Below are 27812 nucleotides of genomic sequence, written 5' to 3'. Positions count from 1 at the left end.
CGTGCCTTCCCAGCATGCAGCGCTCTCGCCTGCTCCTCCGTCGAGCCGCCATGTTGTCGGAGTGAAAGCCTGTGCTGTCAGAGAGAAACTGGGGCTGAAATCCGCGTCCATCCTCCCTCTCCGCCGGTGAGTATCCCCTCGTCCCCGGTTGCGGTAGCACTGGACGGTCCTTGTTAACGCATCAGTGCGGGTATTATTGCAAATGGCGGCTCTCAGAGGGGCCAAACGGGAGGATTTCTGGCGGCAGAAGCGGCTGCCTCTCTGTGCCTCCTTCCTCCCGTTGTGTCGGTCTTCCGCTCCAGACAGCTCGCAGGCCTTTGTTAGCATCCGCGTCACGGGGACCTGTGTGACCCACAGACAGGTACAGACAGGTACAGACAGGTACAGACCCCTGGGTGTCCATTAATAAGAGGACGAGGACGTTATGGCACCATTGTCGCTTTTTAAAAACACTGTGTTGCCCGTGTTTGTCCACCGGGCTGAGCTGGAGTCTGGAGGCCGTGTTATTGTTGGTAGACATGGGCATCGAACCCATCATACTGTCTCCGAGACGCATGACAATGAAAGCTCCGGGTACCGTGTCCACCCTGTCCACTGGGCTCCTACACACGTCCTCTGGTCTTGCTGTCTGTGAGCAGGGGACATGTTTCACGTCTCACGTTGTCTCCTGCTCGTCCTGTCACACCCCTGTCTGTGCCCGGTATGCGGGGGTTTGATCCCCGGTATTGAATAATGATCAACCCGCTTACATCGTGGACTGTGGTGCCTGTTTCCTGGTGCCGAATTCAGCTTGTAGCCTGACATGCCGTGTGCGTTTCGCTTTGGGGAATGGCCACTGTGTTGTGGATTTCCGGGTGTTTCTGTACCTGGTTTCGAGCTGTAGCAAAGGAAATACAGAGCTCATTTTTTTTTTTTTTTTTGTCCCCATACAGGAAAACACATGCATGTGAATGATCACTTGTTTTTACCTTTTTGGGGGGATTGTTCTGCTGGTTGGTTTGTGTTTTTGTGTCTTTATGGAGTGTGTTGCACAGTGGTTTCAACAGACTTGTAGCCTGTAGGGACATTAATGTGACTAACAGAGAGATTAGAGCTTTTTGTATAAGGAGAGGTTGTAAAATACAAACTATATCCCTCTGACTGCTCAAAACCACTGAGGATGTTTTGCCCATATTGACCATGACCACCAAAGAGTGTGGCCTATGCACATTGCATATTTCTTTGGTTTATCATTGCTCAAATAATGACAACCGGCCCACCACCCTTCACCCAGGTTACATGACAGGGCCCCTCCGACCACTAGTCGGTAACCTCCCTTGTGCAAACTTACTGATACTTTAAATAGTTCCCAGTTACACAATTCACTTAGTTTCCAGTTTATTAGGAATACTTAGTTTAAAGTAATGCCCCCTTTTTTACGGTCAACACAACACTATGGTCATTTTGGAGAATGTAGTTTGTGGTGCTGTTGAACTTTGTGTTACACTGAAAGGTGTTTTAAAATGTTAGTCTACCGTCACTGACGGAAAATAAAAATATTTATAAACATCTCTCAGTAAAATGCAACACAAACCACAGCCTTCAAAATGACCATTAAGTTGAGTAAACATCTTTCAATTCAACAAAGGTGAACATTCTAATCTTCATGAAATTTATATTTATTGCGGGACTGATTTGTTTTAGCGGGGTGCTCTTAATACACTAGCAACTGAGTTTGTATTCTTGTTATGGTTTGACATATCAGCTGCGACAGTGTGAACTCCTACTATGAGCAGTGATCTGCAACCACCTCCCAGCCAAAAATATGCTTGTGCAGGTTTTGTTAACAAGCAGTTTTCCTGTGGATAGAACTCATTGCACCAGAGAAGTGTAACAAATTTGTTACTGATATGCAGATCAATGCGACAAGTGTTGAAACTGTAATTTAGGGATGCTAAAGGTATACACGTTTGTAGTTCAACGTGCCGGCTGGGATTAGTAAACCATGGGAAATGTTATGGTGGTTACTTTCTTCTGATAACGGTAGAAATACTAATAGACATTTTTGACAAGTTTAATTCGGTTTCTGACAATTTTGAATGAAGTGCGTTTTACAGCGGATAAGCGAGGGGAAATCCCTGTAGTCTGACTGGAGTGTGGTGGCTTTGAGGAGAGAACATGAATAGTACGTTTGTATGTAAAAAAAAAAAAATATCCAAACCGCTGATGATTTGTGTTTAACATATTCACTTTAGCGCGCGTTGCATCTCATCGTTAAAGGGGATAATATTAGCATGTCCACCTGGTTTCTATCACTGCCGAACAGAGCTCCTGTAGATAAATAACCAAGACTACTGCAGAATCGTTTGTCCCGGTTACGAACTCTCCCACTGACGGCAAAAGTAGGCATTCGTATTTTTTTGTGCCAATAAAGACTTTATATTCATGTATGGGAAACTTTAACCTCTATGGTCCAGAGTTAGATATGTTTGGTTCAAGCCACATACAGCAGTAGAGAAGCGTTCACATATGTCATGCTGACTGTCAATACAGTCAGGCAGGTTTGCAGTTAAATCACCTGCCTCCTGGGCTTGTAAAGTTATTCACTGTTTATATCTGTAACTGTTGATCCCTGATCTCTCTATTCTCTTCCTTCTGATTATCACCAATTAATTAGTTTTAATGGTAGTTAACTAATTAGACAATTTACATTACATTTGATTAGTGCTATACTGCAGAATGATGCAGTTCTTAATGCAAAAATAGACATTACATCAGTTAATTTTAACTAGGAGACTACTTCAACCAACTGCTGTAGTGTTTTCCTGAGGTGAAAATATGTTTCTTCTCTTATGCCATTTCTGGATAGAATTCCTGACAGGCTACCTTACTCAGTCAGTTGCATTGTTCTGTATATACTCAGTTGTCGATTCATTTCGTTGGTCTGGATGATTCAAGGCTCTGCTTCCTGACAGGGTCCAGCATCACCCTGTTTGGGTTAGTTTTGTCATGATGACCTACTCTCTGCACATTTTCCTGCTTTTTACACTTGCTAAGAAATCAATAATTTGACACAAAATATAAAAAAACATATATATTTTATTGATTATAAAACGATTTATTGATTCTGCTAAAATACGGTGTCCATATTAGCAGATTGGTATTTAGAAATAACATTCAATAGAATGCCAAAATTGAGATGAACAAAGCTGTGTAGTAACTAAAACTTATGCAGTTTACAACACCATCACTCCAAAAAAAATAAAAAAAATTTTTTTACGAATAATGTTCAGGCTTTTGAGAGGTGTTGATTCAACCTTTATATTTACTGAGGTTTTAGTTTGTTGTGCTGTTGAATTGGTGTGCATTACTCTGATATGTGTTTCTATTAGTCTACCCTCACTGATACAAGCCCAAAGGACAACTATTAGAAATGCGTTTTAACCTTCTCAAAGGTAGTTTTATTGCAATGCACCTGTCATAGGCTGCAATAGTTTTAGCTAGGTTTACCAAATAAACAGACAGCTGAGTGTAGTTTGACATGAAAACCAATGCAAAGTACAGTATTTGTTTCATCTTTGATTTGGCCTGCAGTTGTCAAATGTGGGAGTACAGTAGTAGTGCTTACTTTTTTCATTCCTGTAGGATTGATGTATTGAGAGATTTATAGAACAGCAACACAGATCCTGAACTTTGATCATGAACAATTTTTGGATAGCACAACCCATTTGTTTTTCTACATATTTTGTCTTTGTCAGACTGCCACAACAGGTTTTTTTTTTTTTATAAAGTATGGTTGTTGCACATGGATCATATCTTGTCTTCGTCAGCTACTATAGTATGAGTTGGCACAAGGTTCTCAGTACACGCGTTATTGGTGGACAGTTGCAAAGATTAGTCTGACTTGCTGAATCACTCTGACCAGATTCATGTCGTCACAACAGGTTTGCATGCTTAAACTACACTCACTTGCCAGTTTATGAGGTATACTCAAACGTGTGCAAAAATGTTTGCAATCAATACAACAGCTCTGCATTTAATCCTATGATTGCAATTGTTTTAATATTCATTCCTAGTTATAAATGATTATAGTGAGGTGTTAATTCAACATCAATGTCATTTTGTAGGCTCTACTTTGTGGTGGAGTTTATTTGTGCCACATACCTTACTTTCTGCAATTATCCAAAAATCCAATGGAAAAATCCAATTGGCTTTTTTTGTCGATGAACCAGTACAATGTTAACTTCAGGGGTTGGCCTACCAAAATATGCCTTCTCTGCAGCACTATTATATATTGAAACAGTAGCAGCTTCAATGAAAAAATAATATTAGTATCTTTATGACAGATTTAAGGCACCTGTACTCAATAAACTGACAACTGAGCACAGGTAATCGTCAATAGTTCTGTGTGAAACTCAGAGCTTATCAAAAAATGTTGTGAGTTCAATGTATTGATACTGTGTGCCACTGTTTGCATGACCGATGTGTTTCTCTCTGGACAGGCTGTGGTGGAATGAGCAGTGTGTGTGTGTTGAAGAGGAAAGCAGTGCTCTGGCAGGATTCATTCAGCCCCCACCATAGAAGTACATCTCCCAGCATGCCCGTGGTGCTGAGCAGCGGAGGACATGCCCCTCCAACAGGGCAGACCCCTCAGGCCACACCCCCCAGCCAGCAGGTAAAGCCCAGCACCTTGACATCCTAACATATTTCATTCTGTGAAAATGAAATGACTGTGTCCAGTCTGTGCAGTTGTTTTTTCAAGTATTGTAGCCATTTAAGTGTCACTATAATTAGAGTATTTTGGATTCTCCTTTACAGTTCAAAACTACCAAATAATGCTTGCAATATTTACAGTCAGTAAGACTCTGTGGAAAGGTATACGTCTATTAACTTTGCTAAGCAACTATTGGCAACACTATTTGTCATTTTCTGCAGATCATAAAATTTGAAAATGACTGCATCAACTTTAGCAGGTTGTTGGTTGCTGGCTTCAAGCTAAACCGTATTAGTTAGGCTATCCCTTTCAACAGCATCATTGGTATGGTAACTGCTAATCATTAGGTAGAGCTGGAAGAGTCTCCACTTTGCCTCAAAGTGAATTATAACACTGGACAAAGAGTAGTAATTCAGGTGGCATCTTTGACTTTGTTCAGATGAATTTGTTATGAATCCAAAAGTATACCAAATGTGTTAGAGTTGTTGGAAGTCATCACCTGGTCTCTTATGATGGTAATTTGACATTCATTAATAATAATAATTAAAAAAAGAACGAATAAATGACTGAAAATTGTAATTTGCAGCTAGTTAAGTGAGTCTTGTATAGCCACATCTATCTCAAAAGCTGCCTGTCGGTGCTAAATAAAGTTCTGGACAGTGTTGAAGTTATGTAGCTGTTAGCCTTTCATTTTTGCTGCTAGTCAGGCGGGTTAGATGTGTTATTAGATATGTAATCAAGACAATCTCTAGTGTCTACTGAAATGCAATCGACAACTCAGATCCCAGACTGCATTATGGGTGTCGTGTCTCAGCTTCAGTGCTCTGTAAGATGTCTAAAAAAAGGATAATCTGTATTTCTAAAATGTTGCTTCTTGATAACAAGGTTGGCATTTTTCATGACAAATTCTGGAAAAAACAGTCCAGTTAAAGTAGCAATTAAGTCTGAATGACATCTTGGTAACTTGTTCTGCTGCACGCTTTGCGTGTAAAGAAAATGACCAAGCCCATCTGCTTCCAGAACATGCTGACTGATTCCTTAATGATGGTGTGTTTTGGAGAACTTTGTGTTTACCCTCAAAATGAGTAAGAAGATGTCAACTTCAGTTTGCCAGTGGAAAAAAAAAGGGCTGCCTTTTTTTGGGACATATTTAAGTTTTAGAAGAGAGGATGTGGCCTTAATACCTTAACCAATGGTGCTTTTTGACGTTTAGGATTATTTATTTTTTAAATGTATATGATAAATGTTGAACTCCCCAACATGTGGTCAGATTGTTTCCACTGTTTGTTTTTTTTTGGTTTTTTTAAGCAGACTAATGACTAATAATGAAGAACTAGTTTCCGATATTTTATGCTAAGAGACTAAAGAACGGTCTTTCTGTCATTGGGGCACAGAGCCTTGTGTTGCTGAGAACATAAAATAATCAGATTTTGTTGTGTTGATGGTAATTGATTGATCTGCCTTTTTTCTACTATACGTAAAATCATGTATTTTAGCAATGCTATTGGATTATATTTAATCGTATGTTCCACATATATTTGAAAGAAGGTATGCTTGAGTTTGTTGTTGTTTTTCTAAATAGTCAACTCTATAAAACATAGGGAACTAAATACTTAAAATCCAGACCATACCAAAATGTCCCCAGTTGTCTGCTTGTTACAGTTGTTGGTAATTACAGGATAATGTGAGCGTGTGTGTGTGTACTTGTCTCTAAGGGTGTGGCGGGTGCTGGACGTTCCCAGGATGATGCCATGGTAGACTACTTCTTCCAGCGGCAGCACGGTGAACAGCCTGGCAAACATCGCTGGCCAACTGGAGACAACATCCATGACAGCCAGGTGTGTGTATTTGTTGGTGTTTTTGCGTTTGTTTGTTTTGTGTGTGTGTTGTACAAGTAGAAACACTGATGTTGTTACTGTAGTTTCATGGGTACTACTGTTTGCTTGTACAAAGTCACAGAAACATTTTTGCACAAAAAACTTTATGTAACCATAAAATCTAGCCAAATACATATTTAAGAAAAATTTCACAAAATACTGTGATAGCTTTCATGGTGTGTGGGGTTAGGGAAACCGAGTATTTCATAGTTTTAGTTCTTACTTTCAATACTCAATTTAATGTTAGAAATCCCACATAATACATGTTTAAATTGATGCCAGTTTAAATAACCTTTTATTCTTTAAAAACTTTAAATTGTAGCATTACCTACTGTTCTGCAAATCATCTATGAAGGCAATTACTTATTAACAAAGGTAATTAAAGCTGGTTTTATGTATATACATTAGTGGAGCGTGAGAGACATAACTGGGCTCTCTGTCTGCAGGTGCGATCCATGGACGAGCTGAACCACGACTTTCAGGCTCTGGCTCTGGAGGGACGCGCCATGGGAGAGGTGAGACATCATGTTTGATATTCAGGGGTTGTCTATGGTCTAGAAGAAGGTGATTTATGTGACCATGTAGCTTTAATGCATCATCTGATAATGGAGCATTTTGGGATGTGGTTACTCACAGCATGTAAACAGTTTTTACATTTAAACTCTCTGGATTTTTAGGGGTCGAATGATAAATGTCAACATTTGACATGAAAATGGCTGACATATATTTTGTGATAAGTGCACCTGACTGAACAGTCAGGAGTCAAACTTGACTAACAGGAAATACAAGGAAAAATAGATCAGTTGCTCACTCGCAGGCCTTTCTGGCAAAAGTAGTGTAGACTTCTATTGGCATTGTTGTTCCTGAATGAAACGCTCTGAAAGATGAGAAGAGACAAAGCTGAGGTGTTTTATTTAATTTAAGCTGCTCGGACTGGCTGTTGGTGTAACCAGTCTACACAGTATTTCTGTTAAGGTTTCAACTGTTGAAGTCATTGTAAATTTATTTTTAAATAAAAAATGTAAGTTTAAGTTGACACTTTTATTTCATGACTTAATTGAAACGACAACGTAAATGAAAAAATGATTTTGTTTAAATTTCTGTTCCTCATGCCCTGACGAGTAATAACGAGACAAAATGGTTGTCTCTGTGCGTACAAACAAAGGATGCCAATTTAGATTTATATAGCCGACCCTAAACAATCAATAGATGTTAACAGACAAGTTTAAAACGTAGGCTACTATAAAGAATGGACGTTTGTCTGCGACCCATTTAAAAAAAACAATACAACATTATTTTTTGTCTTTCTTACTGGCGGAAAGGTTCTCTACTGTTTTTTTTATTCACAAAAAGCAACATGTCAATATGCGCTGAGTTAACTCTGATGCCAAGTCTGTTGACTACGCAGAGATAGAGGCTCACTGAAGCAGCCAGCCGCAGGAATCACCTCTGATTCAGGGTCCTGGAGAAATTAAGGTCAAATATTGTCTGGGTTCCTTGACCTTGAAAACAATTGATAGGCAGGCTCTATAATAAAAATGACCTCATCATGAATGCTTGACATCTTTGTATTCTTTTCGGCCGGAGCCTCTGCATCATCCGTCTCCATCTGTGTTTCATACTCGCTTTCTTTGTCAGCTTTCATGTTTCACGGTGCGAGTGGAGCAGAGGGAAAGAGTTAAAGTTGTCTGTACAAATTGCAGGCTCTGTATTTAATATTATATTTTTAGACTTGGATTCCAGTGGTGGCTTTTGGATTGTTACTACTTGTGTTATCCAAACATTTCCAATAACCCCAGAGCGCTGTAAAGTCATGATGCATTGCAAAGGGATTAATAAAAATGTGTTGTGAATTTCAGAAACAATTGCATTTAACCAAAAATTCTACTAAAATCCAATACTGTTGGCATGTGGACTTTAAAAGACTTACACACAGTGAGTAGGGATGGGTATCGTTAGGTTTTAATCAATACTAGTACTCTTTTCAATAATGCTTATCAATACTATTATTGGTTCTTCTTGAATATATTGTAAGAAAAAGGAAACTTAAGATAGGAAACGTCAATGCTTTATTATTCTTGCATGTATACAAATAGTCTTTCTTGAGCAGCAATACAAGAAGCTCCAAAATCTTTCAAATGCATTTGCAGCTAAACAATTCGCTCAGGGATTAGATTTCATTTATTAAACTATTAACAGAAAACTCTGTATGGCATTGCTAACGTTACTCCGTAACTTCTATAGTACCTATAGCAGAACCATTAATTCTGGACCTGATGAATACTCCTTGTTTTTACAAATTTAGAACCAGGTTCTGGTGGGCATCCCTATGTGTAAACTTTAGTGGCATCTTGTGGCAAGGTTTCAACAATGTGACGTTCTGCTCACCGCTCCCTTTCCAAACGTGTTGGAGAACCTACAGAGGCTTTTAGGTAGGGGTAAATATCTTTAGGATTGTATTACTGCAAGGAGCTGCTCTTATGAATACTATGTTCTTTTCTATGACAAATGGTTGCTTTTAAAAGCATATCAAGTATTTAAAAAACAATTAAATTCAGAACAGGATTAGACAGTTTAGATATAACTAAACATTGTTTCTAGAGCAGTAACAATAATGTTTACAGCAGCAAAGTCACTATATAGTCAATAATGCCTCATTGGAAACCAATCTAAAATGTCACACTGCTGTGTGTGAAGTCGGAGGAGCTCAGCATCAACATAGAGGGCAGTTGATCATGCTCCCTTCAGCGTGATATTAGATGATACCGAAACATTAAAAATTACTAATAAAAAGCACCAGTAATATTGGAGCTCATCGATACTCTGATCTTTTAATATTCCGGGGCACGTTTCATAGTTTCGGTAGCCTTCCCTACCTTAAGGTAATGTAAAAAAGCGTATGGCACTCGCTAGAGAGCCAAACATCAACTATTCTTAGTTTCAGTTCATATGTACACATTATATTCTATTCTGCTAATGTATCCCCCTAAATGTTAGACACTGTTCCTTTTATACAAACCACACATTTTAATGTAAAAGACTGAAACCTAATTTAGAATTTCCTTCAGTAATTGACACTGGAAGTGTGTTATTTTGTCTCTGCTCCACTTATCTACTTATGCTTTCCTGTTTTTGTTTGTTTGGGGTGCAGTCAGGGCTCAAAGTACCTCCAACAGACTGGTGTGTCATTTAAAAATTGTAATGAATGCAGCAAAGTCAGCTTAACATCAAAACAAAAGCAACAGACATTCTGAAGGTTTTCCTGTTGGTAAGATTTGAGGACCTTTCTGCTCACATGGCCAGTTATACAAACTAATCGTTTGTGCAAAGATTTGTTCTTATTTTGCCCATTCTGCCATGTGCTTGCAATATCTGGCCAACCATTTTTACCTTGTCTTTTTTCCTTTTCTGCCTGTTTCTCCTCTGTTTTCCTGTGTGTTTGTAGCAGCTACTAACTGGTAAGAAGTTCTGGGAGTCAGATGACTCTGGGAAGGACGGACCAAAAGGGATCTTTCTGGACCAGTGGAGGGACAGTGCATGGGGTGCCTCAGGTATACACCAGTTAGCTTAGTTAGGTTTGTGACACGGCGGAAGACAGTAGGCAGTTTTGTTTCACAAGCACATAAGGAAACCACCAGAACAATCACTGTGTGGTGTCAAAAATCACCCGTATGTTCCAGATGTATTATATCAATAAAACGCAGTTGTATCATTCGGTATTGTGACAAAAGGAAAATCCCTGCATTTCGGAAGCAGTTTGGCACCTCATTTGTGTATAATTTTTAGCTGCAGAGAAAGTTAAATATACAAGCTCATTTTAGAGTGAAACACTTTTCACTGGTTTTAACTTCAAATTGTGAATTATATGGCACATTTCTTGGACCTTGCAGGGAATTGTAAAACAATCCTGTTTTCATAAAACTGCTGGGATGTAATCTGCATTTGTCCACATTGCTGATGGTGAATATCTTAATATCACATCCCATGAAACATGAACAGCATCTGATGCGATCCAAGACCTAGTTCAGACCCAGTCCCAGTGTGCCAAGAAACAAAGAAAATCTTCTCCAAAGACCCCGAGGATCATAAGGGGAGAATAATGTAAGAAATCCCAATGCAGCTGTATGCAATGGAGACAATTACAAAGAATTAACAGAAAATTGTAATAGAAAAAAATCAAGACCCGAGGGGTCTATAAACCATCAATGGGATTATAATTAGACTGATATAATTAATGTCTAATAAAGTCTTGTAAATTAAAGTGAAAAAAATACGATTTAAATGGAAACATCTATTAAAAGGTCACAAAGAACTGTACACAAGACTCTGAAACTGATGACTGAAGCCACTGAGGACAGTCCGCCCCAACAGGGGTTTCCATCAGTCCCCGCAGGAAGAGAGCACAGGAAGCACTGAGTTCACTTCCCGGGAAGCAGCACAGTCCGAGCGGGGAGTGCTGTAAAGCTCACACGGCCGGAGTTGCAATCCACTTTCACTGTCTGAGTTGAACTACAGCCGATTGCTTCCCAGTATAAAATAATTAAGGTTATTATGAAGCTATGGCGGAGTAAAACAGACTGTCGACCTGCCACAGTCTAGGTAATTAATGTTAAAATGTCACCATCTAAGCAAAATCTGATGTGGGAACATTCAGGCCTTCTGAGCAAATGCATAGTCTGACTTGTTGGGGTAATAAAATATGCAATAATCTAAAAGTGGAATATGCAGTGTGATAACTTTAAAAAAATATCTGTAATGTAAATTATTATCATGTTAATGGTGCTTGTGTGTTGGAAGCTGTCATCTTCAAGCCTGAACAGTTTTTCTCTGTGCATGCACGTTATTAAAGGTCCCTCTTCCTATCATGTTAGATCACTCCGTGTCTCAGCCAATCATGGTGTCCCGTCGGCCAGGGCAAGGTTTCCATGGCGGTGGTGAAGTAGGGGTGGGCTCGGTGATGTCACCCCGGTCCGAGAGTGGAGGGCTGGGAGTTAGCATGGTGGAGTATGTCCTGTCCTCCTCGCCAGCCGACAAACTGGATTCCTGCCTCCGAAAAGGACCTTATGTAAGTCTGAAGACAATGTCCTCATAATCACTTTCTCCTCTGCATCACTATTATTGTAATCGTAACAATCCTGCCTTTTCGTTAAACTACTTCAGCATCACACCTTCATTAACCTGAACACCCTATCCATCATTTTTCTCTCACTGTTTATCCTCCGTCAGCCACAGGTCTTTCACCTTGTCCATCTCAGTCTGTCCTTCCCACTCTGCACTGTTTGTGTGATTGCCATCTGTCACATATTCAGTGCCTCTGTATTTCAGCTTGTCACTGTCTGTTATGTTTCTGTCCTCCCCGTCACACAGGGACAGAGAGATGGAGAGGTGGAGGAGGAGAAGAGGGAGAAGCCGAAGGCAACATTTGAAGGAGAGAAACTGAAAGAGTTGACAGAAGTAGAAGCTGATGTAATCAACGACGTCATCAACCCCAATGGACTGCCCGTGCAGAACGGCCTTGACGTCGACGTCAAAGAGTTCTGGTAGGACTCAGCGTGAAAGACAAACAAACACACACTCCCAACTTTAAAAGCTTCTTGTTTTAAAAGCAGCCTTTAGATGTAAACTGAACTCCTCCTCTTCTCTCTGCAGTCGTCCCCCAGGCAACATGGTGGTCCCCGGTCCTGAGGGTGACCTGCTTGGTGGTCCCGGGGGTGTAGGGGCTGATGGCATGACACCCATGGGAGGTGGTGGAGGCCCCAAACCCCAGGAAGACTTCTCTGGCGTGGAACAAGGTGGCGTCACTATGGACCCCATGGAGTCAGTGATGGAGCCGCTGCAATTTGACTACAACTCCCAGATGCCCATGGACTCTCAGCCCACTGTTGGCTTATTTGATTACGCCAACCAGCAGCAGGTGAGGGCAACGGGCAGAGAGTAGTATACAAACATTTGTCATAAGCTCTTCATTAGAGCTAGCATGATAGTGATATGATACTCATGATATTAAAGACTGATTCACCTGTCGTTCCAGCTGTTCCAGAGAAACAACGCCCTTGCAGTGCAGCAGTTAACAGCAGCCCAGCAACAGCAGTACGCCTTGGCAGCAGCACAGCAGTCTCACATTGGTAAGAGAGTGTTGGGCTAATGCATGGACGTATGAAGGACGTACGTTTAAGTGCATTTGAGTTTCACTGTCAGCATGCTCTTAAAGGGAAACTATCATCCGGCTTTGTCGTTTCATTGTGGTTAACCTATCAGCTATCGCGAGACTGGAGTTGGAGTTCAGAGGCAACAAGATTGGTCAATACTAGTCAGATTGTAAACTGAAACCAGAACGCTTCCTCTACCAAAATCTTGTCTCGTTGCATATGAATGCAGAATCCGATAATGGAGATTACAATGTGGGGGATACATGCAAATAAACAGTTAGGCTTCCCTCCGTGTTACTGGTCCCAAAGCTCCCTGCTCATCCGGTTGACTTTTGCACTCAGTCATTTGCTAACCAGTGAGCGGGTTAAAGTCGGTTAAAAATTGCCAAAGTGTCCCTTTTAACTAACGCAAGTTAATTTAAAGTCAAGTTTTTTTTAAATGATTTGTCTTATTTTAGTTGGTTTTGCCATCATTCTTACTGATATATAACATTGTACACACTAGTTTAGTACTAATGGGAGTTCACTAAAAACACCAAATATCTCCATTAAAAGGCTTTACAACAGAATGGAAAGTTCGACCATGTGATTTTACCCATAACTCTGTTTTCTAATCCATTTATTAGAAGTTAAAAAAAAAACACTGAAATGTCAGACCAAGAGTACCAATATTTCTATTATATTTGCAGGAATTTCATACGTGCTAGTGACTCATCAACAGTGACTCAGTGGGTGCTGCAATTTTAAGATTTCATTTTGGAGCAAAAGAAAACAGACGTTGCAAAAAACTACATATCGTTGCAGTCAAATGGTAACTAATGCTGGGTTAATATTTCTTAGGTTTACTCAAAGGCATTTAAAGCCTTTCAGGAGAGATTAATTTTGATCAGAATCTTGATTACAGTGTTAGTGTTTCCTGAAGTAGTTATCCTGTGTTGGAACTTTATTCTAGGAGTTATCCGTGAATTTATTCCATGAGTTACGGAAAACCTTTTGGCCCTGGTTCACCTTTTTTACCCTCCATGTGTTCTCAGGTCTGGCTCCAGCATTTGTGCCCAATCCTTACATCATCAGTGCTGGTCCACCAGGGACAGACCCCTACGCAGCCGGACTAGCAGCAGCAGCGACACTCGGTAAGACCCTTATTTTAAAATGGACCTTGTGCTCCATGTTGATTAACTTCCCACAGTAAGGACATGCATAAACACAGACGTCCTATCTCACCTGTATTTTGCATATTTGTTTGTGCCCAGGTCCGGCAGTGATGCCTCCCCAGTACTACGGTGTGACCCCCTGGGGGGTCTACCCTGCCAACCTTTTCCAGCAGCAGGCCGCTGCAGCCAACAACTCGGCCAATCAGCAGGCACAAAACCAGGGCCAGCAGAACCAACAGCAGGTCAGTTGGCTGCTCGCCCAAAAAACTGGCTTGCCGATTCTCACTGGCTCAAGTTGTTTCTGTCAGATCTCTCCTTATGTGCCAGTTGATATTTGCATTCAGTCTGACTGCTGCTCGACTTGGGTCGATAGGCAGAGAACTCTACATCCTGTGTAGTCTATAAACCAATCAGCAGGAAATGTTTCATCTAACTGCTGTTTATTTACCCCTGTTTTGCTCTAATATGCTTATGCTTATAAAAGGAATGTGCTCCGATCCTGGCTATTCATTGCATGCCACCTTTTGTCTCTCTGTGTGTGGGCACATTGTTTTAGATATTAACTCGTGGAGAATGTGAACATGATAGAAAGTTATGTCTACAGCGCACCACAGGTTCTCTGCTTTGGAACAAATTCTGAGGCACCGTTTTTGAATAGATTTACATATTCATGACGATGCAAATACCTTGTTTTTCTTCCTTTTTAATAGGTGATGCGTGGCGGGGGCAACCAACGACCTTTGACCCCCAGCCAAGGTCAACAGGGTCAGCAGAATGATCAGCTGGTTGCAGCAGCAGCAGTAAACTCAGCCCTTGCCTTTGGGCAGGGGTTGGCAGCAGGAGTCCCCGGTGAGTCAGACACTCAAATGAACTCAACAAATCTAATTACATGTGCTATTACAGCACAAAATTCCAGATATCTTAATTAATTAAATAATGTTCAATCATTGACAGCTGAAATCATTCACAAATGCATATAGCTACATGAAAAAATATACTATAATAAATTTAGGTGCACTATAAATAATAATTTGCTGCTATCTCTTTCTCAGGCTACCCAGTCCTGGCCCCTGCAGCCTACTATGATCAGACAGGGGCCCTCGTGGTAAACACTGGAGGTCGGAGTGGCCCTGTCCGCCTCATGGCCCCTGCCTCTGTCATCATATCTCCTTCCGCAGCACAAGCAGGTAAGACGGCAATGCACTTTGAGCCTTAAAGGTTTGGCCTGTCTCTGTTGTTCACTGCTGGCAACAGGATAAAGAAGGATGTCATGCACACAAAACAACAGATTGCACAATGTGGCCTTTGAAACATGTTCTGAATGTCCCACTCATCCAGAACATGCAATTAAGAGATTGTGGGACTTTACCACCAAGCCTGGCCTTAGATTTTTCTCATGAGTTCCTGTGAGTCAGTGTTATTGATGTGAATTTAGACACTAGTACGAAAAAATGTGTTTGCATTAATATTCGAGATGATGCATACAATTGTAAATGGTTTAAAGAAATTAATCTACTAGTCTACTAATGAGACTTGTTAGCACTTGGTTAAGTTAATTTCTTTAATTATGAGTATTTACTGTTTAAATGTCTATGTATTGAGAGTCATTAGACAAGACAAGGGAAACCTGTATGATAACTTCTTGTGTTGTATCTCTCCTTTTCAGTTGCAGCAGCAGCAGCCTCACAAGGTGGTGCCAACGGTGGTCTGGGCGGCGGGGCCAACGGTCCGTTTCGTGCCATGACGTCCCAGCAGGCCCAGCAGCAGGGTGGCCCCGGTGGCGCTCTGGGAGGAAGCTCCTTTTACGGATCCTCCTCCCTCAGCTCCTCCTCCCAGAGTTCCTCACTTTTTTCACAAGGCTCCGGCCAGCCAGGACCAGGTTCTGCCTCTTTAGGCTTCAGCCAGCAGGCCTCCTCCTCCCTCGGTGCCACACTGGGGGCCACGCTCGGAGGCTTCGGCACTGCAGGTAGGACTACACCTTTCCCACGGAGTCTACTGCTGGAGTCTTATCAGAGTGGTCAGTTTCTTTGGAGTTTTTTATAGTTTTTGATTAAATACAAGTGATTTGCACCAAAATTAAGCTGTCAATGTTTAAACAAAGCAGTAGATTAACATTTCCCTGATCTAGTGTACATCTTTGTCTCCCCCTAGTGGCCAACTCTAGTGGTGGCAGCGGGTCCAGGCGGGACTCCCTGACAGGCAACAGTGAGCTGTACAAACGCAACCCCTCCAGCCTCACCCCGATCGGCCATGGAACCTTCTATAACGGCACCCTGGGCTTCAGTCCTTCCCCTGGCCCTGTGGGCATGCCCCTACCCAACCAGGGCCCCTCCCATTCCCTCACACCCCCGCCTTCCCTGTCCAATCACAGCTCCTCGTCCAACCTCAATCTTGGTAAGTGTCTTTGATTTAAGTGATTGAGGTTAACAATGTCATGTCCACTCTATGGAAACGGGGCTTTTTTGTCAGACACAAAGCCAGCACTACTTTTATGTGCCAGAGTTTACTCACTATGACAATTGGCCAAATCATCACACCTTTCATTTGTCCCATTTGAGCATTTGTAGGATACAGCTGAAAAGATTCCATGAACCACACTGCAGTAACAGTTTAATGAAGCTTAAAAAACATGGACCTATCTGGATTTTTTGATTACATGTTAAAATGCACCACATGCATAATCTCCTAATATTAGGCCTAAACAGGACATTTTTGTAGATAACCTGGTGCAGGTTCCTAGTCAAGGATTTTATTGTTAAAATAAGATGTATTTGATTAAGTGTTCACATTTACGCGTTGCTTAAATGTAGCTCAACATCAACTGACAAACTAAAAGACTAAAATGTGACAGCAGGTCTTTTTAGGCAGCATATTTTAAGGGATTAATTTTCTGACAGACTTTTGTTGCCTGTGTGTTTCCATGATTGACAGTTGGCAGATTGAAGTGTAACACTTGTTTGTGATGAAACAACAATCAAACAAACTGACAGAGCCAAGCCGAGGCGCCATAATGACTGATCGACTGATTACCTTGATTTGCCAATTGGCAAAGTCTTTGTAGATGTATTTCTATACCGATATGAACTGCTGTAAATAGCAGCTTTTTAACGGAGGAAACTGAGCTCTGATATCCTCAACTACACTGTGTAATGAGCCTAACTGGAATATTTGTATATATCACCAAATTACAAATCATGCCCCTCCACCAGCAACAAAACCTAAGACATGTGTTTAGCTACCACCACCGGGTTTTATGTATGTTCACAACGCATTTGACTTTTAAATGCACAGGTTAGCATCAGTGTCATTAAAACTTTTACAGCACAATGTAATGCAGTTGATTACAGTAAAGGATAATAGTTGTTAAGAAATGGCCTGCTTAATATTTGAGGCAGTGCTGCCATCCAGTGCTTTGTTTCTGTGCTGCATAGCTCTAACATTATTTATGATCTCAACATGTACGCACTGCAGTGTCATCAATAAAAAAAAAAAAAAATCTTTGTTAACCTATGCAAGAATCATTACAGCAGCATTTGAGATACAATGCAAGAGATCATTTCAATCCCTACCTGCTGTTCTCATTTAAAATACTTAAGTCCACTGACTTGTTCTGCTTCTATTAAGGTGTGCATGTCCTTTTCCCTCAGGATATGGGAAGAAAATGATTTTAGTTTTTTGATAAATGTTTTGTATGGTCTTGGCTTTTTGGCCTATTATTACTATGAGATTTCCTCTGATCCAAGAGTTTTTACTGGGTCTGAGCACGATGGGACTATTTGATTCAGTGCCAGTTCTGACAATCACGTCCCCATTCTGTCTGACTCCACAGGAGGCCTGACCAATGGCAGTGGGCGTTTCATCTCTGCAGCTCCAGGAGCAGAGGCCAAGTATCGCAGCGCTGCCAGCTCAGGCTCCTCCCTCTTTTCACCCAGCAGCCAGCTGTTCCCATCATCACGGCTACGCTACGGCATGTCGGACGTGATGCCGTCAGGCCGGAGCCGCCTGCTTGAGGACTTCAGGAACAACCGCTACCCGAACCTGCAGCTCAGAGACATTGCAGGTCACATCATGGAGTTCAGCCAGGACCAGCACGGCAGCAGGTACACACACGCTAATATTACTTTAACTTTAAATAGACGGCTCAAAACCACATCAATGAAACAAAGGCCACCAATAATGCATCAATGCCCTGCAAGTAGATCCCAAATTGACCTTTTTTAAACCTTACAGCATCAGTTTGCAATGCAGGGATTCTATTCAAATTTTCTGTTCAAGCTGGAAATTACAATTGACTTGACAAAGCTCTTCCAAAGATGTTATAAAGCTTTTTTTTTTTACATGCTCAGTGAAACTAATAAGGACCAGTGAAATGTCTGACACCATCAACATCTTGACTCAGGCTTTCTTGGGTCACCAAATCTTTCTATTGAACATCAGTGGATGTCACATGGTGTCTTGGACAGCATACTTTCAGTTGGCAACAAAGATTTCACCACCATTTCCATCACAATTTTTCAACTTTTGCCTTGGACAACCCAAAATCTCAGTATAGGAGCCTTAAGGTAGTTTGGGAAAACATTCTTTATATGTTCAACACAGACTGAACAGGCTGGCTTTGCTTCATGTTTAAAAGTTACAGCCCTCAGACTATATATAAATATTATTATACTGTCATATTTTAAAGTTCATACTCCATATATAGTCCTGTAACTCTGTGCCTCTGAATAAAATAAGGACTTAAATCAGTGAATGTGACAGGGATATTTCAGACATGTCCTCCTTTCACAGACAGTTTGGTTTGTGTTATGTAGCCTATTTAGACTATGTCAAGTATTTATATACATATGACAGAACAAGTGGTGTTATTGATGTTCAGATAAGAAACACTTTTAATGTCCTCGTATGTATTGCAGGTCCCAGAAGATTAAAACCTACAATAACGCATAGCTTACTTTTAAAAGTTTGCACATACACACCATCTCACAATTGTGCCATTTTGGCCAACTTCCATGGCAAACATCCTACCATGAGAATCTCAATGAACACAGGCAGGAATTAATCCTTTTAGCTGAACGGTTCAGCTTCCTCTGGGGGACCCTGAATCTTCTACCGAAGGGTAAAAGCTTTAACTCTGGGTAGAGAATGTGAGTTGGATCACACACTCTTTTCTGTCTGATAATAAACTGCTCAAAGATAGTTTGGAGGGGCGAGTAATATTTAACCCCCGTCATTTTCATAGCAGTGTGTACCAGTGGAGCAATCTGTCATTTCTACTTTACAAGTCACCATTCCAGGCTGTTATCCCACATCTATCATATTTAATACTCTCCAAGACTGCATGGAAAAATAGTTACATGAACGTCTGCTCAACTCTATAGACCCTAAGTCTGCACAAATAATGTAACATGGGTCCTCCAGCTGAGTGTATTGTCAGTATAAACTCTGAGATACATATCAGAGTTGACCTGGTTGATGGACTCATTGTGAATAACCACTAACCTAGAATAGCCCACTGCCCTCCTCTCAGTCTACTTCACATTTCAACAAAAGATTGTTAGTGTCACTCCATTGCACAAATCTCTCTATTTCAGAGTGGTAAACTGATTAACTTCTGTCTGTGTGAATTAGGCTAAGGATGGCTGTTTCATCTGAGAACCTAAAGATATAGATTTTAGGGTGGTTTCCTTAAGCAATCATTTGTGTACAGTGTGAAGAGGCCTGGGCTGCTGCCACAGCCCTGAGGGGCTCCATTGCTGATTAATCTGGTCTCTGAGAGGGCATTGTTGAACACACTGGGTACGATTGGCTAAAAAGAAAACTACCATCTTTGAATAAAAAGATTAACCCCAATCTGTTTGTTTCTTGACCTACGTGTGAGGCTGCAGCATATGAAAAGCTGGGCTAAAATCAATAAACAATAGGGGATCATAAGCCCAGGAGGTCTTCCTGGTTTTTTACCATGTGTGTGGAGCTAATGATGGCGTCTAAGGATGATTGGTCTGTCTCCCAGACTAAGATACCTCACTTGGTTATCAGAGAACCGGAGGTTACCCTCTTATCCTTAAGTTAGGTATGGTTTGTTAGGGTGTTCTCTTTGTAACACAATATAATCAGTAACCGTGTCAATAGCATTGTCCACATCCATTTCATGAAAGAAACAATTCTCTACGCTGTCGCTGGATCAAACCTTTTATAGTTTTAGTTTGTGGTTTGGTACGTTTGAGAACAGCTCTGTAAGTAGGGATGATGCACTGTATTGTGGTGTGAGTTTGAGAGCAGGGATTTGGCTCATCTCCCTCTCAGATTTACCTAGAACATTTGTCTAGAATTCTGTCCTGTCACGTCTCGCTTTAAACATATTTAAAAAAAGAAAAGGGAATCGAATGTGTTATCCGAATGTTACTGTCTCAATCCAGAGATGGGCTAATTTGGGGGCACAGGCCTCTGGAGGCCACTCTGGGGTCCTGGTTTCTGGGTATGCCATTGGTCGAATCAGCACTGCCTCAGATGCAGATGCACTTTTACACTGAAATGGTCTATTTATACACCATGACGTTCAGTCTGCACATTCCAGACGTTTTCTTTCCAGACTCTTTAACATCTCTGTCCTTTTTATCTCTGCTTTTTGCCTGGCATCCATCACTTCACCTCACAGGCTACTCGGTTTCCTCTCGTCTTTTTCCACTCTGAATTTCATCTCCTTTTGTCTTACTGTTCCCTCAGGTTAAAGATTTAGAAGCAGAGCTCCCTCTGTCTCTGTACATCTGTTACACTTTATTGCTCTGTCACTGTCTGCTGTTTTTATTAGTCTTTGTCTTCAAATTCATCCAAACTTTGTGAATGCACTTTATTTACTAAGAAGGCTGTATACTTTGTCATGAGGCTTTTATAAATTGCAAAAGCCGAGAAAATTAAATTGAAGAACAACAAAACAAGAGGTATCTGTGGTTAATATAATATTTATCCTCTCTGTGTCCAACAGGTTTATCCAGTTGAAATTGGAGCGAGCCAGTTCAGCGGAGCGCCAGCTCGTCTTCAGTGAGATACTGCAGGCGGCCTACCAGCTAATGGTGGACGTTTTTGGAAATTACGTCATCCAGAAGTTCTTTGAGGTGTGTGTGAAAAGTCAAATAATCAAAGTGTACAATGATTAACGTTACCATATTTGAATTGAGGACGTCTGAGTCATTGATTCTCTAGAACTGCACCTGATTTTCATGTCCTTTGTGGTCTGTGTGGCCGTCTAATATACGTGGTATTGTTTCATGTTTTATCAAACGGATTAGAGGATTTACAAGCTTATTTGGTGTATGTGTGTTTGTTTCAGTTTGGCAGCCTGGACCAGAAGCTGGCTCTGGCAGAGAGGATCCGAGGTCATGTGCTGTCTCTGGCCCTGCAGATGTACGGCTGCAGGGTCATTCAGAAAGCTCTGGAGTTCATCCCCTCTGATCAGCAGGTCATTGTAAGTACACTAGTTCTCGTTGCACTGAATAGAAGTATCAATGGAAACAGATTGTACCTTTTGTACTAAGTCGACCTTAATTAAACCTTTCCTGCCATAACCCTGCTGTTATTTTTGGCTGGTCACTGTATGGAAATAAAGCTAAATATTATTTGAAATGTAATGAATTAAAAAACATGACTACTGTCCTTGTGCGCATAATTCAGCCACGAATGAGGATACATTGCTCATGGATCACTAGTTCCTGTTTATTTAGCAGAATACTGCATCAATAACGAGGTGGGCTCCTTACACTGTTATGGCATTTCTCATCTACATTATGGGTTTTATGTTGGAGCTGCCTCGTGTAGCAGCAGGTTCCTCGCAGGCACTCTGTCATCAACGATGAATGTGGCTAATGATACCACAGTTTATATGCAAATGTTGAACTGCAGGTGTTAAGATAAATCTAGCTGAATATCAGCAGGACAAATTGTGCTTAAATTCAGTGGTTTCGGGGTAAGTAAGTGCGTTTGTGTGTGAGAGAGCCAGAGAAAGGTATCCATCTCTCCTTAATGGACCTCAATAGAATCTCCAGGGCAACTGCTCAAATCCCAGTTTGATTTGTTGGTCTATGAGACACTGTGAAAAATGAAGGAGAGTTTGGAAAATGCTTTGAGGCAATATTTGATTTCTCACAAACAATTACATGTCCCTCTTAGCATTCTGTCTCTCACTCTGCTCTTCCTCTTCCTCCATCTCTGTCCTCCCCCTCCTCCCTGCAGAGTGAGATGGTGCGGGAGCTGGACGGCCATGTGTTGAAGTGTGTGAAGGACCAGAACGGTAACCACGTGGTGCAGAAGTGCATCGAGTGTGTCCAGCCTCACGCGCTGCACTTCATCATAGACGCCTTTAAGGGACAGGTGGGTCCCCTCTGTGAGCGTGCACTCTGAAAATATTTCCACATTCAATCAATGAAGCCTGCCGGTGCTTGGCTGACATCCACACACGCATACATTTACTTGTCTGCACACATACACTGACGCTGCCTTGAGGCGGCAAGCATATTGTCAACGCCAAAGTACATAGACACACTTACTCGGTCCTCTCGGGGACATGGTACGTTGCCATGGCAACAGAAACCTCAGCCCAGTGGCAACAGCCATCTTCTATCTGCCAGCTAAATGTTACATTAGCATAAGGTGTTGAAAGGAAGATTTTGTGTCCATGCATGCTCCTTTTGTTTGATGCTAATGAAAGGTTTCAGTCTTAAGGAGAGACTCTGGATGCTCTGACAGTAAATCTAACGGAGATTCACGGCGTTCTTTGCTTCTCACACATTTGCATGTTGTGTGACTGCATGTTTTCTTCACGATGGCTCAGATTTGTTTGTGTAGCTGGAAGCATGTCAGGAATTTACCTTCACCTTCCCTGAAGGGGTGGGCAGGGTGTGTGAAAGCATGCCTATGATCATTTGGTGCTTAAATCCCAGAGACTTTATGTGCCTCAAGGAAAGCGGTTTGAACCAAGGTATATTAGTGCCATGTTCAACTCACCGAGCTCCCATGTCATGAATAAGTAACATGTTGTTATGTGTGTTTCTCAGGTCTTTGCCCTCTCCACTCACCCTTACGGCTGCCGAGTCATTCAGCGCATTCTCGAACACTGCCTTCCTGAACAGACGCTGCCTATACTGGAGGAGCTCCATCAACACACAGAGCAGCTGGTGCAGGTAACGCACACATACAGCACCCGCTGCTGTCTCTCTTCCTCCACCGGTTATGTTTATCAGCATAGACACAGTTGAGAGAAGTTGGCTTAAATAAAACGTCTCTCAATCCAGATTTTTGAAGTTGGCTGTGTGTTTGATGTGACGTCAGAAGCACCAGCTGGTGTCCTCACGTTTTAGTTAATGTGTCTGTGTGGTTTGTTTTATTTAGGACCAGTACGGAAACTATGTGATCCAGCACGTTTTGGAGCATGGCCGAGCTGAAGATAAGAGCAAGATAGTGGCTGAAATTAGGGGCAATGTCTTGGGACTCAGCCAGCACAAGTTTGCCAGGTAAATTTGTCAGAACTGACAAAAGGTTTCAGTCTTATACTCCCATCTTCTTTCATTTCTCCTCAAGTGCAGACAGACTTTTTTTCATTCTCTTCTTTTAAATGCACCTTGACGCTCACCCCTCCTTTTCCGTTCTTTAGTAACGTGGTGGAGAAGTGTGTGACCCATGCGTCACGGGCAGAACGGGCAGTGTTGATAGATGAGGTGTGCAGCCTGACTGAGGGCCCCCACAGTGCCTTATACACCATGATGAAGGACCAGTACGCCAACTACGTGGTGCAGAAGATGATCGACGTGGCCGAGCCCACCCAGCGCAAGATCGTAATGCACAAGGTAGGCGGAAAGAAGAAGGTCTTCATATGTGTATCAATATGCTGGGATAATGAAGGTTGTTCCAAACCTCTGAAAGTCAAATGTTTTTATTAGAATTATTTTGGTGGAATTATTTTGCTGAAATCTTGCAGATGTAATGATAGATAGATAGATAGATAGATAGATAGATAGATAGATAGATATCTAAACGCGCCCAACCCTCATGGGTTTACGAGACACCGGCAATACAGCTGCAGTGGACCCACATCTCATCAAGTCGTGTGTGTGTGTACACAAAATAACAGGTTGCTTCACTGTATTGACATGATCAGCTTGGGTCAAGCGTTTTAAAATGATAAGTAAGGAGAGGAGCTTTCATGCATTGAATATCATTTTGAATATTTACCCTTCCTAGGAATCAAACACCATAAACGTGTAATTGAAGGGAATAGGGCACAAACGATTGTATACTTTTAATTCAATTATTATGGACCTACGATTGTTGGCGTTACGCACATTTGGAACTTCAAAGAAAAACAGTTTATTTTTACAGTCAGTAGACAGAGGCATATGAATTACAGTGATGCAGCATAAAATAAGATTATCCTTTATTAGTCCCACAGGGGAGTTATTTGCAAAATAGACTGTCTAGCAAATTAACTATTTTAAAAACCACACAGTTATCACAGATGTATGTAATTATTTTGTTTCAATTGACTACTTGCTTCAGCACTACATAAATATCAACCCCTTGAACTAAAAAAAAAAACCAATAAAAAACCTGGAGGGGGGAAGAAGTGGAAGCATGTCTCTTGTCAACCCATAATCACAGCCCTTCACTTACCTGCATGTCAATAAAACCTAACAAGGTCACTGCATCCAATGGTTCCCTAGGCAACAACACAGAAACTTGGATAAGCACAAGCGATTATTGATTTCCAAATAGATGAGTGTTGTTGATGGGTGATTTGCTGTTGTGGTAGAGCGAAATACAGAAGTGAAGGACAAACGCCAACAAAAGGGTGTGTTGGAAGCGCACACCGCCCATACCCAATGTGAACGTGAGCAACATGTGTGTTTGTCTCTGTGCAGATCCGGCCTCACATTTCCACCCTGAGGAAGTACACGTATGGAAAACACATCCTGGCCAAGCTGGAGAAGTACTACATGAAGAACGGGGTTGATCTGGGTCCTCTCTGCGGCCCTCCCAATGGCATCATGTAAAACCGTTTTTTGTTTTTTTTTCCCCCCCTCCCTTCCAGCCTGAAATCATCGTCTCCCATCTGATCTCCCCCTCCCCCTTCACCCACCTCATCCTCCTTGAGCTGTCATGTCTACCAGCCCCTCCCTACTGTCTGACCCCTCAGAGGGCATCATACTCTCTTTTTTTCCCCCACTCCAAATCCTGCTCACTGAGGACATGGAGTACCCCTCTCACCCTTGTTTCCATGACAACCCTTTTGGAAGGGGGGGCCTGTTGCTACAGGCAGCCTTAGTTTTTGTCAGATATTGTTGCCCCTCCCCCCACCTGCGCCCCGGCCCACTGAACTGGGGGAGTGAGGGAAGGAGGGTAGGGAGTGGAGAGAGGTGAGACCTGTTCCGCTCATCGCTTTGTGTTTTTGTTTCCTTTCATTTTCTCCTTTCTGGTAAACTGAAAAAATCATTTCACTTTTTGCTACTGCTGCACACACAATCCTAGTGTCCCCCGCTCCTCCCATCCTATTCACCACTATGAGACGGAACGAGTATTTAATTTGTAAGACGTCACAGAATCATAGACGAAAACACACGCACACTCACGCCATCAGCTAACCAGCAGACAGATCATTTAGCATGGGAGATTCGTTTTCTGGTCTTGCTTCTATAAATATAACGTGTATACTTGGTGTAGACCTTTGCATATATATATAAATATATATATAAAACTTTGTAGTTTTTCTGGTTTTTGATGTTGAATCTGTATCTATAATGTATCCTAGTAGTGACCACATACTTCTGACTGTATAATTGTACATTTGTAAACCCTTGTAATGTAAAAGTGCTTTACCACCCTTTTTGGTATGAGAAGAAAAAGAGAAAAAAGCTCACTCTGATAAAAAAATCTTAGAAAAAAAACCCTGTGCATTTCAGTGTATATTCTCACCTCCTTGGTTGTGACATATGAGTTGTTGTATATTGTAAATTGTAATATCAAATTTTTGTTTTGAAAAGCCCTTTCTATACAGCGTAGTACTTGTACAAAGATTCGCCACGCTTGGTTTTATCTTTATCTCGTCACTGCTTAACTTAAGACGTCGACCTCCCACTGACTCCCAATTGGACATGTTCTGTTAGACTTAGTGGTGTCTTCTGGTTTATGTTGAAGGTTTTTTGTTTTGTTTTTGACCTTTTTTTAAGATCTTTTTATAGGAATGCTTTACCCCATGAAATGTGTCATGTGTATGGGTATGCTGGCTGGGTGGGAGAAATAACTTTTACTCATTTACCCCCCCACCCCCCAAACCCCTCTTATTAGTCATGACTGTTTTCAGAGGGGTAAACCCATGGATTGTACAGAGAAGATTCTTGTGTTTTTTGGCATTTCTCTAGTGCTGTAAGTGCTGTATCATACTGTCCATGTCCTTTTGGGTGAGAGAGGCAGCCCGCCACAGTGCGGTGTACATTTGGAGCAGCCTTGTGTATATTTACTACGAGCACACCTGTAACCATATGTGTATAGTTAACAGAACCTGTGTATGCTTATTGCCTGGGCAACTATTTTTTGTAACTCCTGTTGTAGATTGTCTCTAAACAATTGTGTGATCTTTATTTTGAAACCAAACTGAAAAAAAAAACTTTGAAAATTGAACCGTCTCAAGTGTGCTTCATTGTGTGTTTTTGAAACGCTCACACAAGGCAAAGGGTCGCAGGAGACAAGCTGCTGTTTAAAGTGTCTATCATAAAAGAGAGGATCAGGAACTGTGCCATGGTTTCTGTTCCAGCCATCTGAATGAATGTTTCTGCAGTGATAGACTGTGAGTACACAGCATGAGTCAGAGAGGGTGCTGCAGAGCTTTTTAGCACCGAAACTAGAAATGTAATAGTTCTATAGACTTATGACGTGAGTAATGAGCCTGAGGTTTTTAACAAGAGATCATCCGACTCCACTGCAGTGTGTCTATCAAAACACAACATCCCTCTTGTGATCTTCCAATTGTATCAAAGAAGTCATTGGGACAAATAATCCTGCCCTTACTTGTCCAGCTTTTGTTTGGAGCATAAGCGGAAACCGTCGGGATGTTACTTTGAATAACTGCTTTGAATAACAGGTCAGGATGGGTGTGATGCCGGTGGCAGAAAGCCCATGGCTTTTTTTTTTATTTCTTTGGACAGATATCAAAGAACCCAGAGGAAGTGATGGTGCATTACCACCTGAAAGGTTTTGTATACCTAGGTTGGTTAGGCTGAATGCTGTTTTATTGATAACAAACTGGCAGTTTGCAACTACCCCTGGGCTCCCATAGGTGTGCCAACGGCCTGTATTTATTGTTTGCCAGTTGGTTTGTAGTATTAAATTCTTAGTTGAACAAAACTCATACAGTTTTGTTGGCTGACTAGTTGATTTAACTGATAGATCAAGAAAAAGAACAAAAGCACCATTTTAAATGCGGTCTTTACCTGAGATGTGCTTAACAGTTTTTGGGAAATGAGGCTTTTAGCATGAATAAGCAAACAATTCTTATTAACCACAACCTCAAGGTGGGTCTATGGTGTATTACTTTTCTTGTCTACTTGTCTGAAAGGTGTCAAAATGTATTAAATATATTTGTGTAACAAAGAAGCAGGAGGTCAAAAGAGACACCTAAAATGAACTTAGGGGCGGCTGTGGCGTAGTGGAGAGCAAGGTAGTTCTCCAATCAGAGGGTCGGTGGTTCGATACCCGGCTTCGGCAGTCGATGTGTCCTTGGGCAAGACACTTAACCCCAAGTTGCTCCTGAAGGCTTGCCATCGGTGTGGACTGGATGATGAATGTTAGTTAGTGTCTGATGGTGACACCTCGATGGTAGCCTGTCATCAGTGTGTGGATGGGTGAATGATATGTAATATACTACTGACTGTAAGTCGCTTTGGATAAAAGCCTCTGC

At 41.5% G+C, this 27812-nt stretch overlaps 1 protein-coding gene across 4 annotated transcripts; it reads left to right on the top strand.

Moving 5' to 3' along the window:
• The first annotated feature begins 39 nt into the window (after positions 1–39).
• Positions 40–26527, top strand: pum1 (pumilio RNA-binding family member 1). 4 transcript variants are annotated; one of them, XM_054605873.1, is made up of 23 exons: positions 40–126; positions 4482–4654; positions 6409–6531; positions 7017–7085; positions 10019–10121; positions 11442–11635; positions 11938–12110; positions 12220–12484; positions 12602–12695; positions 13754–13852; positions 13973–14115; positions 14584–14722; positions 14926–15060; positions 15540–15839; positions 16025–16267; positions 17703–17973; positions 20856–20985; positions 21201–21335; positions 22100–22237; positions 22921–23046; positions 23255–23376; positions 23517–23709; positions 24781–26527. In XM_054605873.1, exons 2-23 carry the CDS (start codon positions 4493–4495, stop codon positions 24910–24912), a joined length of 3489 nt encoding a protein of 1162 aa, XP_054461848.1. In that variant the 5' UTR covers positions 40–126; positions 4482–4492; the 3' UTR covers positions 24913–26527. The 4 variants fall into 4 exon arrangements, with proteins under 4 accessions (XP_054461848.1, XP_054461846.1, XP_054461847.1 ...); XM_054605871.1 differs by having other exon boundaries at positions 15540–15890; XM_054605872.1 differs by having other exon boundaries at positions 10016–10121.
• The last annotated feature ends 1285 nt before the right edge of the window (positions 26528–27812 follow it).

Source organism: Anoplopoma fimbria, chromosome 10 (assembly GCF_027596085.1).
Source record: "Anoplopoma fimbria isolate UVic2021 breed Golden Eagle Sablefish chromosome 10, Afim_UVic_2022, whole genome shotgun sequence".
Taxonomy (NCBI): domain Eukaryota; kingdom Metazoa; phylum Chordata; class Actinopteri; order Perciformes; family Anoplopomatidae; genus Anoplopoma; species Anoplopoma fimbria.
Note: the sequence above shows the minus strand (reverse complement) of the source record. Positions and strands in the feature narration are given on the sequence as shown.

Coding starts and splice junctions, on each gene's coding strand:
- pum1 (XM_054605870.1), top strand. CDS start 4,493: ATGAGCAGTGTGTGTGTGTTGAAGAGGAAAGCAGTGCTCTGGCAGGAT. Junction 7,086..10,015: donor AGGGACGCGCCATGGGAGAG/GTGAGACATCAT, acceptor GTGTGTTTGTAG/CAGCTACTAACTGGTAAGAA. Junction 15,061..15,539: donor TCCTTCCGCAGCACAAGCAG/GTAAGACGGCAA, acceptor TCTCCTTTTCAG/TTGCAGCAGCAGCAGCCTCA.